At 43.1% G+C, this 12,629-nt stretch overlaps 1 protein-coding gene across 3 annotated transcripts in view; it reads right to left on the bottom strand.

Annotated features, from left to right (window-relative positions):
* tmprss4a (transmembrane serine protease 4a) overlaps nt 1-12,327 on the bottom strand; it is a 58,625-nt gene extending 46,298 nt beyond the window's left edge. For 2 of the 3 annotated variants that reach the window (XM_048561917.2, XM_048561920.2), the window contains exon 1: nt 3,908-4,076. In XM_048561917.2, coding sequence (XP_048417874.2) covers nt 3,908-3,952 — 45 coding nt within the window. In that variant the 5' untranslated portion in view covers nt 3,953-4,076. Of the gene's footprint in view, nt 1-3,907; nt 4,077-12,205 lie in introns of those variants that run through there. The other variant, XM_048561918.2, reaches the window with a different exon arrangement.
* Between the last annotated feature and the right edge of the window lie 302 nt (nt 12,328-12,629).

The raw sequence follows: 12,629 nt of genomic DNA, 5'->3' as shown, positions 1-12,629 counted from the left end.
CAATTGTCAGAAGATACAGTCAATCTCAATATGCTGTAACAGTTTGTTACACAGTGCTTAACAGCCAGTTACATTCCATGAGATACAAGATGGTCTAATCAGACACAGGTTCACCTTCAGAGTAAGATCACATTACTACTTCTGAAACATTATGGAGCATAACTTAAACACAACTGGTGAGCTGTTAAATAAAACAAAGAACTGCAGATGTTGGAAATCTGAAACAAATGCAGAAATTGCTGGAGAAACTCAACAGGTCTGGTAGTATCTGCGCAGAGAGAGAGACAGTTAGTATTTTGAGTACAGCGACTCTCCGCAGATGCTACCAGACATGCTGAATTTCTCCAGCAATTTGTTTTTGTTTCACATCTGGTTAACGCCTCCCAGGAATAGCCCTTTATATCCTGATGACAGCAGTTTATCTAGTAATGTCAGTTAACCCTTTCATCTACTATGTTGTACAAGTGAGGGGTGGGGTATGAGAAAGACATACAATCTCACACACAGTTTTTGTAACATCAAACCATTCCAAAAGTATTTCATAGGATATCACAACATTGTTTCAAAGTCTAATCACAATTCTTATAAAGGTTAAATGCCAGCCAATATACACATAGCACGGTCAGTGGCCAGATATCACAACTTAATTCTGAAGAAGGGTCACTGGACTCGAAGTGTTAATTCTGCTTTCTCTCCACAGATACTGCCAGACCTGCTGAGTTTCTCCAGCAATGTGTTTTTGATTCCATTTTAGTTCAACAAGGAATGGCCATGGTGCAGGGAAAGCTCCTGTATCATTAAATTTGTGCGAGAGGGTTCTTTCCATCACCCCCCCCCCCAAAAGGAAAACCAATTTAAAGACCAACACAATGCAGCCAGGTCTCTCGTGCACAACTTGAACCCACGGGAGTCAGCAACAGCTCAGTTTCGCCTCAGAAGCAGTGGGTTGCAGATTTAAACTCCACTCCAAAGTCTAAACACAAAACACGAAACTCCAGCAAAACACTGAGAGGCTGTTGCACAATTGGAAGCACAATTTTATAGAACAGACAATAAACCGATGCTCTCTCCATCCCTTTGAGATGGACATAAAGAATCCCACTGCATTATTTTGGGAAGCAGGGAATTCACCCATTGTCCAAGACAATGTTCATGCTTCACCTTTGAGCAAACACTTGGCAGATGCAGTGGACAATTGTTTTTTAAATCCCAATACAGTTTTATAGAAACTTGATGGATACTAATTGACTGACATACTTCCTATGTTTTAGGATGACTCAACTTCAAAAATTTAGTTGGCTGAGTCAGTTTCTATCAGTTTCTGAGAGTTTTCTTTCAAAAAAATTACTCAGATGGGAATTTTTTTGATGGAAACTTTCTGGATGGAAAGTTCTGAGGAAGGGTCACCGGACCCAAAATGTTAACTCTGTTTTCTCCTTCAGAGATGCTGCCAGACCTGCTGGGCTTTTCTGGCAACTTTGTTTTTGTTCCTGATTTACAGCATCTGCAGCTCCTTTGATTTTTATGGAAATTTTCCTTGTTTAGCCAGCATTTATTGTTCATCTCCAGATGCCCTTGAAAATAGCTGCAGTTTATTTAGTGTAGGTACACTCACAGTTAACATTGATCCTGGCTTCATCAAACTGTAGTTGGACAGAATTTAAATTGGTTTCACTAATTGCTGTGACCTCTACAGAGTGTGCGCAAGGCAGAAAAAGCAGGATTACCAAGCTACAAACAAAGCTTGGACTCACCTTTCTTCAAGCAGGATTAATTTCCTTTCCCTGTGCATGTCTTATACATTTCCAGTTTTGTTTATACTGGTTTCCTGAGCACCAGTTCCCATTGCTAGCCTCACACCCAAAGCATTATCCTCCCAGCTAGCTGTCGATAGAATTTGTGCCAATTCCCAACTTTTGTCTTTACATTCCAAATTAGTCACTGTCCCACCTGGCTCACCTATGGCAAATCCTCAGGCCTCACTCCCCTGAAAGGTCAGGGACTCTGTTGACTTGCAGGTTAATAAAGTCAGATACTTGCATTTACATAGCATTTTTCACAATCACTGAACATTCCAGAGTTATTTCCAGTCACTGGAGTATCACTGGAGAATCCCCAAAGTACAGAAAGAGGCCATTCAGCCCACAAGTCTGCACCAACCATCCAACAGCGTACCACCCAGACCCAGCACCCCCCCATGCCCACAACGTCACATTTCCCATGGCCAAACCATGTAACCTGTATACCTTTGACTGTGGGAGGAAACCAGAGCACACAGAGGAAACCGACACAAACACAGGGAGAATAGCTGTGTGCAGTTTGCACAGTCACTCAAGGCTGGAATCGAACCCACATCCCTGATGTTGCAAATCAGCAGTGCTAACCACTGAGCCACTGTGCCGCCCAATGTTGGCTCAGCGAGTACTTTTGAAAAATGTAGTCACTGTGTTGCAATGTAAGAAATACATGAATACATTGCAAACTCCCAAACAGCAAGCTGATAATGAAGAGGTAACTTCACCACTGACGGCAATAAAACCAGGTAGATTGAGGAGTTGTGGAGAGAATGCAAGGTGATCTAGACAGGTTGAATGAGTGAGCAAATCTGGCAGATGCAGCGGACCAATGTTGTACACTTTGATGTGAAAAGCAAAAATACAGGGTTTTATATAAATGGCAAAATATGGAGGAGGAGTGAGGAGCACAGAAAGATTTGGGTGTTCTTGTACTCCACTCAATGAAAATAGATAGGCAGGTGTCTCAAGCAATTAGGAAGGATAGTGGTGACTGCCCTTCAGTGCAAGATAGATTTAAATTCAGAAATAGGGATGTCTTCCTGCAGCAGTAGAAAGCCTTGGTGAGACTGCAACTAGAGTAATGTGTGCAGTTTTGGTCTCCTTACCTTAACAAGAATATGCTTGCCACAGATGGAGTATAGCAAAGGTTTACCAGGTTGATACAGAGGATGGCAGAACTGCGTTATGAGGATAGATTGGTTCAACTTGGCCTGCATTCACCAGAGTTTAGAAGGACGAGGGGGGATCTGACTGAAATATACAACATTCTAACAGAGATAACAAGGTGTGGAGCTGGATGAGCCCAGCAGGCCAAGCAGCTTCGGAGGAGCAGGAAGGCTGACGTTTCGGGTCTAGACCCTTCTTCAGAAAAAAAAAGTAACTTTTTTTTCCCTGAAGAAGGGTCTAGGCCCGAAACGTCAGCCTTCCTGCTCCTCTGATGCTGCTTGGCCTGCTGTGTTCATCCAGCTCCACACCTAGTTGTTATCTCAGATTCTCCAGGATCTGCAGCTCCTACTATCTCTGTAACATTCTAACAGGACTGGACAGGCTAGATGCAGGGAGGATGTTTCCCTTCATCAAGAAGTCTAGAAGCAGGTGACATAGTCACCAAAAAGTATAGACAGATACACAGGGAGAGAAGAAATCAACCAGACTTCCACTTAGGGGTGAGAATGGGATCAACCTTTACTACTTTGGCACTAATGGAATAGAAACAGAAATCAAGGTAAGGCTGGGAGTCTGCTCAGCCATTGACCATCAGATCAGGTGCCTGGATTCAGACCTGGGACGGGTAAACATGGCTGAAGGACTGAGCAAACAGCAAGAGGTATGAAGAAGTGAAACGGGGGAACCATTAAAATAACAAAGATATGCATCAGACTTGATCAAACTGTTGATTCCTGTCAACTAGACCAATGGTATTCTTTGCCATTTCATACCCAGGGCAAAACAATGGGACCCGTGTGATTTCTTCAGAAATACATAATGGTTACAGCATGCTAGGCTCTCAGTTAGCCCCTTGTCCTCATCTTAGCTCTCTGCAAGACAGTGAGGCACACCCCTGGCCAGTCCCTGTAGCCCTGAAAACATATCTCTCCTTACACACTTACCCCATTCCTTCTGGAAATCCACATGTGAATTGGCCTCCCATTCATTCCCAGAGTTATATTTGCCTCATGTCTCTCTTGCTTCTGTCACTGATCAATTTCAATTGGTGTCCTCTGGTTCTTGAGCCTTACACAATGAAACTAGTTCCTCCTTCCTTCTCCACTCTGTCCAGATATTTCAGGATGATCTTAACACCTTGATCAAACCTCCTTTAGGCCACTCCCAAATCTCTAAACATTAGTACAATCTCGCATTCTCAAATCTTTTGGCACACTCTCTGATGCCTTCATATTCTTCCTAGAAAGTGCTAAATATTTTAAAAGAATTTTAATATCACAACCGCAAAACTCCAGAGTGCAACTATAAAGTTACAAGCACACACACCTGAAACCCATGGTCAGAACAGACCCCTCCAGCCTCTGTGTTCCAACATGTTCAGGGTCGTTTTCTTTTAAAAACAACAAAACAAATCAGATCTGTGGCAGAGACAAAACTAAAAGCTCTCGCACTTACCTTCCGCGACTTTTTGACCATTGCTGCAGCAACAGAGGCTGTTTGCAACATTAGATTTCTCTCCAGACTGTGAGCAGGAAGTGTTTACCTCCGCGAGACGAGCAAGTGATGTCACACTGATCAGGGAAAAATCCAGGTGAGTGGAGAGAGAATAACGTGCAATATGACAGTACTTTGAGGATTGGTGATACATGCAGAGGTGGTTTATTAATAGAACAGGTACAGCCGGTTACAGACTGACTTTAATTTGCGTCAGTGAATAAAATTCAGGCAAACTTCCCCAGTGTGGTACTTAGGGAGTGCTACACTGTAGCAATCCAGGCCAGGCTTGGTAAGAGGGGACCAGGACTTTAGGGGTTGATGTATTTAGATTAGGGGCTGGTCTGGCTCCAGGGCCAGTGACTTTAGAACTTGACATTGAACTGAGGTCCTCCCAAAGCCAGGTTCAAGACATCCCAAAAACAACCTGGACAAAGGGCTAAGAAGATGTCCTTAGCACCCTGGCCGATATTCATCACTCAGCCTCCATCATTAAATAGCAAGGATCCTGCAGTCTGTGGGAGCTTGCTGTTTATATACTGAGTGCCACACACTTCCTGCCTTACAACAGTTACTACAGAGTCAAAACATTGCATTGGCTTTAGACTACTTTGGGACATGCTGCCGGTGTGAAGATGCTAGAGAAATTCAAGTCTTAATTTTGCTAAAATAAATTGGATACAAGGGAGGGAGTTGCAGGCTGAAATCTAATTAAGGCAGATTATATTCAGGCAAGGTTTCATATATTTTGAGATGAATCCCAACTGCATGTGGATAAGGCAGACTCAGCAGACTGTGAAATCCAAGGATCCATTAAAAAGGCATCTGGATGGTTACATGAATGGGAAGGGTGCAGATGGCAGATGTGACTAGGTCAGATTGGGATGTCTGACTGGCACAGATGAGTTGGACCGAAGGGTCTGTTTCCACGCTTTATGACTCTATGAGCCCCTGATGCAAAAACGATGTCACTGAGACAGAGACTGGAATATTAGCAATATAAAAACTGCTTCCTCTCCCCACCCATCCAACTAATCCCCATTGTACAGCATTAAACAGCTGACAGATCCAGGAACAGTGGGAACCCAGTCTACAATAAGAGTTGAAATGGTTAACTCGGCTGCAAAGTCTAAACACAAAACCGGTCTGCCTGGAATTTTGTGTCTTGTGGATGTGCCTGCACAAAGCAACTAGTCTCGGATTCAAAACAGAATTCAATTCTTTGTTCCACCATCAACTCCACTTCCCCGCCTTTTCCATTATTCTGCTCCTTAAATACCTAACCATCTTTCATAACTCTCCGTCCTGGTTGCCAGACTGAAACACTGACTCATGTCTTTCGACTGAGGTTGGTGTATTTCACAAGGGTTTCCAAATTTGCAGGCCCCCATTGTCAACTGACACAAACACCTCACTGTACCTCCTGCCCTGAAGCTGTTGACAAACACACTGCATTTTGTGACAATAAGCTATAATCAGCTTTTGTAGGCTGTGTCCCCAGGCTGTACTGTTCTGCTAATACCATCTGGGTGGTGAGTAAAGAGTAAATTAACTAATCTCGTTGTTTTCTATGTTACTAAACATGCCCCGAGGATTTCCGTGTTGTCTCAGGTCAAATCTTCAAGATCCGACTGAAATAACTTTTTTTCTACAAATGTATATTTTTCATGGGTGCGGTTATTTGTTGCAAGGGGCCAGCATTCTTTTTCATCCCTCAATGCCCTTGAACTGAACCATTTCAGAGTCAACCACATTGCTGTGGGTTTGGAGTCACATGGAAGCCAGAATGGGTAAGGATAGTGGATTTCCATTCCCCGAAGAACACCAGTGAATCAGATGGGCTTTTACAACATTCGGTGAGAGTAACAGTGACTAGGAAGCTACTATTCACTAACTGAATTTGGGTTTCGAACCTATGTCCCCAAAAGCAGTAACTTGGACCTCTAGATTGCTTAATAAAAACCGAAAGAACTGTGGAAATTGTAAATCAGGACAAAAACAGAAGCAGCTGGAAAAGCTCAGCAGGTCTGGCAGCATCTGTGAAGAAAAAAAATCACCGTTAACATTTCAGGTCCAGTGACCCTTCCTCAGACCATTCCCCATGCCCCTCTGAGGAAGAGTCACCAGATCCAAAACATTAACCCTGACGTTTTTCCTCACAAATGCTGCCAGACCTGCTGGGCTTTCCCAGCAACTTCTGCTTCTGTTGCCTCTGGATTGCTTGTCCAGGAATACTATCACTACATCACAGTTCCCCACTATCTAACAATTACAAATATATCAGACAGATAGAACAATGAAATTCTGACCATCAAGGATCATTCACAGAGGTAGGTAATTGTTTACACTGATTCTGTCCTGACAACCTGCTACCAATGACAGTAGTCATGCCAATGATGCCAAGGGTCAAAGTGAATGGGTTAGGCAGGAATTCATGTCATGAAATCTACACAAGTTACATCCAACCCGACCTTCAGTTGCAATCCAACCCATCACACCTCAACCAACCCAAAACAGAAACTGCTGGAGAAACTCAGCAGGTCTGGCAGCATCTGTGGAGAGAAAGCAGTTAGCTTTTTGAGCCTAGTAATCTTTCCTCAGAACCACACAGCATCACATCTCAATATGACTCCAATTGTTAGTGTTAGATCCTATGAATAAGGTGTGAAAGGCCCAGGTGTTCATGATAACAAAGCAAACAAGTGCTGTGAACTAATTAGCTTTTAAAATTTATTCTAGGAAGCACATTGGATTACGACAAAAGTAGCCAGATTTAAAATCACCCTCTGACTGACAGGCTTTAATACACCATATGACTGCACAGACCACAGTAAAGCAGCGTAATATATTAACATTTATATGGGCTGTTGTGGTGCAGTGGTGGCGTCTCTAATTCTGAGCCAAGGGGTTGGATTCAAGAACCACCTGCTCCAGAGGTAGGAAAAAGAGTCGGTCATTCAGCCCCTCAAGCCTGTTCAATCATTTAATGAGATCATGGCTGATCTGTGACCTAACTCCATGTAATAGCTTCACTTAACAAAAGTTTTAATCCGAGATAGATAAATTAAAGAAATGATCCAACATCCACAGCTGTTTGTGGTTTGGAGTGTTCCAAACCTCTACCGCAATTTGTGGGTAGAAGTGCTTTCTAACATCTCTCCTGAATGGTCTGGCCCTAATTCTCAGACAATGCCCCTGGTTCTAGAATCCCCAACAGCAAACATAGTTTAATTTCCTCTGATTTTCCACAACTGCACAACAATCCCTGGTGTATAACAAGATCTATTAAAATGGCAATGGGCTCTTGTGGCACAGTGGTAATGTCCCTGCCTCCAAACCAAGATGCCCAGGTTCAAGCACTCTGTCCCAGAAACGTGTTGCAGAACATCTGAGCAAGTTGATTAACATAACTGTCAAAATGTATACAAGGGCCCTCATGATGCTGTGGCAGTGTCCATACTTCTGAGCTAGGGGTTTCAATTCCCAATTGCTCTGTAGCTGCATCATAATATGCCCAAATAGGTCGTTCTAAAAAAGTAAAATGTATTTAAAAGGAGTCAACTAGAAGGTCAGAGATAAGAAAGTGTGCAGCACCTAAGATGCTGCTTGGCCTGCTGTGTTCATCCAGTTCCACAATTTGTTATCTCAGATTCTCCAGCATCTGCAGTTCCCACTGTCTCTCTCAACTAGGTGGTCAGTTGGAATATGCCTAACTCCAGCAAAAATCATTTCCCTTCTCGCATACAACCCCAACAGCTATTAGCACACAGCTGAGTACGAAATAAATCAGGAACTGAAACAAGACTATAGGTTTGTATTGTCACTCACTGACATGAAAATCCCATAATACACTGACAATTGCTCAACTTGACTATTTTAGTTTCCTTTGATCTCTTACTGCCATAGTGTTCTATCACAGTTCGCTTGTCCAAATGCTTAGGATCACACAGATACAGCACAAAAACAGGCTATTTGGCCCAAACATGTTTCCTCAAATCTCTTGTTTCACACAGGTAAGGAGAACCACTAGGTTGACTGGGACAACATCAAGATCCTAGGACAGGCCAAACAGAGACAAGCATAGGAATTTCTAGAGGCCTGGTTCTCCACTAAGAAGGCCACCAATAAACATGTAGAACTAGACCCTATGTATACACCACTATGAAGGAAAACCAGAAATGAAGTAACCAATTCCAACAGACCCCAGTGTTTAAATACGAGGCTTCATTGGAGGCTGCACTGATGTTACCCAGCAGGGTAATGAAACGTCTGCAAACTAACGAACAAGCTTGGTGAGCCAGCCAACCACAGCACGGAAATAGACCCTTCGGTCCAACCTGTCCATGCCAACTAGATATCCTAAATTAATCCAGTCCCATTTGCCAGCATTTAGCCCATATCTCCCTCTAAACCCATCCCATTCATATCCCCATGTTGTAATTGTGCCAGCCTCCACCACTTCCTCTGGCAGCTCATTTCCATATATAACCATCACCTACAAGAAAAAGTTGCCCCTTGGGTCCCTTTTAAAATCTTTGCCCTCTCACTTTAAACCTATGCTCTCTAGTTTTGAAAACCCCCTACGTTGAAAATAAATCCTCATGATTTTATAAAGCTCCATAAGATCACCCCTCAGACATCAACATTGCAGGAAAAACAGTCCCAACCTGTTTGGCCTCTCCCTTTAACACAAACCATCCTATACTAGCAACATCCTTACCAATCTTTACCGAACCCTTTCAAGTTTAACAACATCTTTCCTATGGCAGGGAGACCAGAATTGAATGCAGTATTCCAAATGCAGCCTAATCAATGTCCTGTACAGCCTCAACATGACCTCCCAACTCCTACACTCAATGCACTGACCAATAAAGGCAAGTGTAGCAAAGTGTACCTTCTTCACTATCCTGTTTACCTGCGATTCCACCTTCAATGAACTACAAACCTGTACGCTAAGGTGTCTATGGTTGGCAATAATCCCCAGGACCCGACCATTGGCTGTATAAGTCCTGTCCTGGTTTGCTTTACCAAAGTGCAACACCTTGTTTATTTTAATTAAACTCACCTGCCACTGCTCAGACCATCAGCCCAACTGATCAAGGTCCTGTTGTACAATGAGGTAGCCTTCATCACTGTCCAGTACACCATCAATGTTGGTGTCATCTGCAAACTTACCAACCATACCTCCTACGTTCACATCCAAATCGTTTATACAAATGACAAAAAGCATTGGATCCTTCCAGCACCCCACAGGTGACAGGCCTCCAGTCCAAAAAGCATCTCTCCATACCACCCTCTGTCTCCTACCTTTAAGCTAATTTTGTATCTAAATGGCTAGCTCTCCCTGAATTCCATATGATCCAAGATAAGAGATAATGGGAACTGCAGATGCTGGAGAATCCAAGATAACAAAGTGTGGAGCTGGATGAACACGGCAGTCCAAGCAGCATCTTACTCTCTGATGAAGGGTCTAGGCCCGAAACGTCAGCTTTTGTGCTCCTAAGATGCTGCTTGGCCTGCAGTGTTCATCCAGCTCCACACTTTGTTATCTATATGATCTAACCTCACTAACCAATCTACCACATGGAACTTTGTCAAATGCCTTGCTGAAGTCTATACAGACAATGTCCACCTCTCTGCCTTCATCAGCATTCTTTGTCACTTCTAAAACTCTCAACCAAGTCAGCAAGTCATAAGATTCCCACACACAAAGCCATGTTACCTTTCCCTAATCAGTCCTTGCTTTTCCAAATACATGTAAATCCTGTCTCTCAGAATAGTTTGCCCACCACTAATTCAAGACTCACTGGTCTATATTTCCCTGGTTTTTCTTTATTGCATTACTTAAATAATGGCATCACAACAGCTAACTTCCAGTCTTTTGTCACTTCACTGTGGCCATCACTGACACAAATATCTTAGCAAGGGGCCCAGTAACTACTTCACTAGTTTCCCATGAAGTTCGAGGGTACACCTGATCAGGTCCCGGATATTTATCCACCTTTATAAGTTTCAAGACATCCAGCAGCACCACCTCTATAATATGGACACTTTTCAAGACACCATTATTTATTTCGCCAAATTCTGTAGCTTCAATATCCTTCTCCACAGTAAACACACTCAATTTTTTTCTGAAGAAGGGTCTAGGCTTGAAATGTCAGCTTTCCTGCACCCCTGATGCTGCCTGGCCTGCTGTGTTCATCCAGCTCTACACCTTGTTATCTCAAAATACTTGTGTAGTATCTCACCCATCTCCTGCGGTTCCACACACAGATGGCTTGTTGATCGTTTAAGGGGTCCTATTTTCTTCCTCGTTACTGTTTTGTCCCAATGTATTGATAGAACCTCTTTGGATTCTCCTTAGCTCCAACAGCCAAAGTTATCTTGTGTCCCCTTTTTGCCCTTCTCATTTCCCTTGACACATTCCCACCGTCCTTAAGATCTGAGGGATTCACGCAATCTCAGTTGATTGTACCCGCCATGTGCCTCCTTTTTTTCTTGACCAGAGCCTCAATTTCTCTAATCACCACCTATCCTCCTTGCGATTCACACTAACAGAAACATACTCTCTCTGGACGAAACAGAGGGTTTTGCACCCTATTTCATAACTGTTTTAAAGCTAATGGAATTGTGATCATTGGCCCCAAAATGCTCCCCCACTAACACCTCAGTCACTTGCCCTGCCTTATTTCCCTAGAGAAACTCAACTTTTGCTCCTTCTCTAGTAGGTAAATCCACATTCTGAACAAGAAAATTTTCTTGTACGCACTTAAATTCCTCTCCATCCAAGCCCTTAACACTACGGCAGGCCTCAGCTATCGAGAGGTTTCTAATTCGGTTCCACTTACACCAAGATGTCCAGCAACACTGCCATTTCATGTGACCTGTTGATACTCTGCCCAGGAATGGATACACAGCTAGGAATTTACTCACCACTTGATGGAATAATTGGAGAAAAACCATATCTTTTAGCGCGAAGGTTGTTAATTGCATAACAAAGGTTAGGCTATAAACAAAAGTCATGCAGAAGAATTTTCTTGACTCAACCAGTTTGATCTGGAGCATGCTGTCTGATAAGGTTGGTGGAAGAAAATTCAATAACAGAATTTCAAAAGGAAATTGGACTTTTAAAAAATTAAAAGGAACTACATAGAAATTATAGCACGTAAATCCTACGATTCAGCACACCAGTCCATTACACTCCATATGAGCCTAGGAATAATCTGCAGGATGATCAAGGAAAAGTTAATGTCATGACAACCCTACATGGGAACTGAAATGGGTCTTCTAGCCCAGGAGGTACAGTCACTGCCACCACACCGCAGAAAAGAGTTGGAGATTAGATTTAATTGCCTCCTTCAGTTCTTTCTTTATTTTTAGGTCTAAATTGAGTGGCTCTTCCTTTCACCAACACCTTGCTCTCCCCCCCGCAACCCCCAAACCTTTGGGAAGGACGAAAATGGAATCCTAATGGCTGAGCAAACTTAGTGCTTGCAAAAGTGAGAAAAAAAATGTTACTGTCAATGCCCAATCACTTTACTCTCCTAAAGTGACTACAACAAGTCTCCCTCAACAGAATCAACCAGCCTCCCTGCTGCCAGGAGGCTGTGCTAACTGGGGGGCGCTACACAAATGTAGTTCCTCATCTGATTCTTTTCCATTCTCGTTACCTGCTCGACTGCGGGGTTGGAAGGCGAGAGTTCAAGTCAAGAACATCAAAGATTCCGAATAAACAGAAACTCCTTTACCTGGCGCCTGTCCTTCCCTTTCAGTAACTTTCGCATCGTTTGATTTTTTTCCCCGCGGTGAAGGCTGCACGGTCGAGGAACTGGTGGAGATACAAAACCTGTGCTCCCTGTGACCCCGGAGATAATGAAAAATGTCCCGAAATATTTGAACAGAAACACTTCCCTTTATGGCAGCTATAAAATCTACCTGCTTGTGAGGAAGAAACGAAAGCAGCAGCTCTTTGCACTGAGAACAAGTTAAGAACCAACAAGCTCATTGGCCACGTTTCATTCTCTGTAAGTTTGCCCCAAATATTGAAAAGGTCTTTTTGCAGCTAAAGGCCATTCATTCACTGCTTAATGAACATGTAAGTCCACCAAATTGAACAGGACACCTCCGACTGCTTTCCAACTGAAACGTTTCTCCTCTAAAACACAGTTCCTG

The sequence above is a fragment of the Stegostoma tigrinum genome, chromosome 32 (genome assembly GCF_030684315.1).
Source record: "Stegostoma tigrinum isolate sSteTig4 chromosome 32, sSteTig4.hap1, whole genome shotgun sequence".
In the NCBI taxonomy this organism is placed as follows: Eukaryota; Metazoa; Chordata; class Chondrichthyes; order Orectolobiformes; family Stegostomatidae; genus Stegostoma; species Stegostoma tigrinum.
This window is presented reverse-complemented; position numbering and strand designations above follow the sequence as displayed.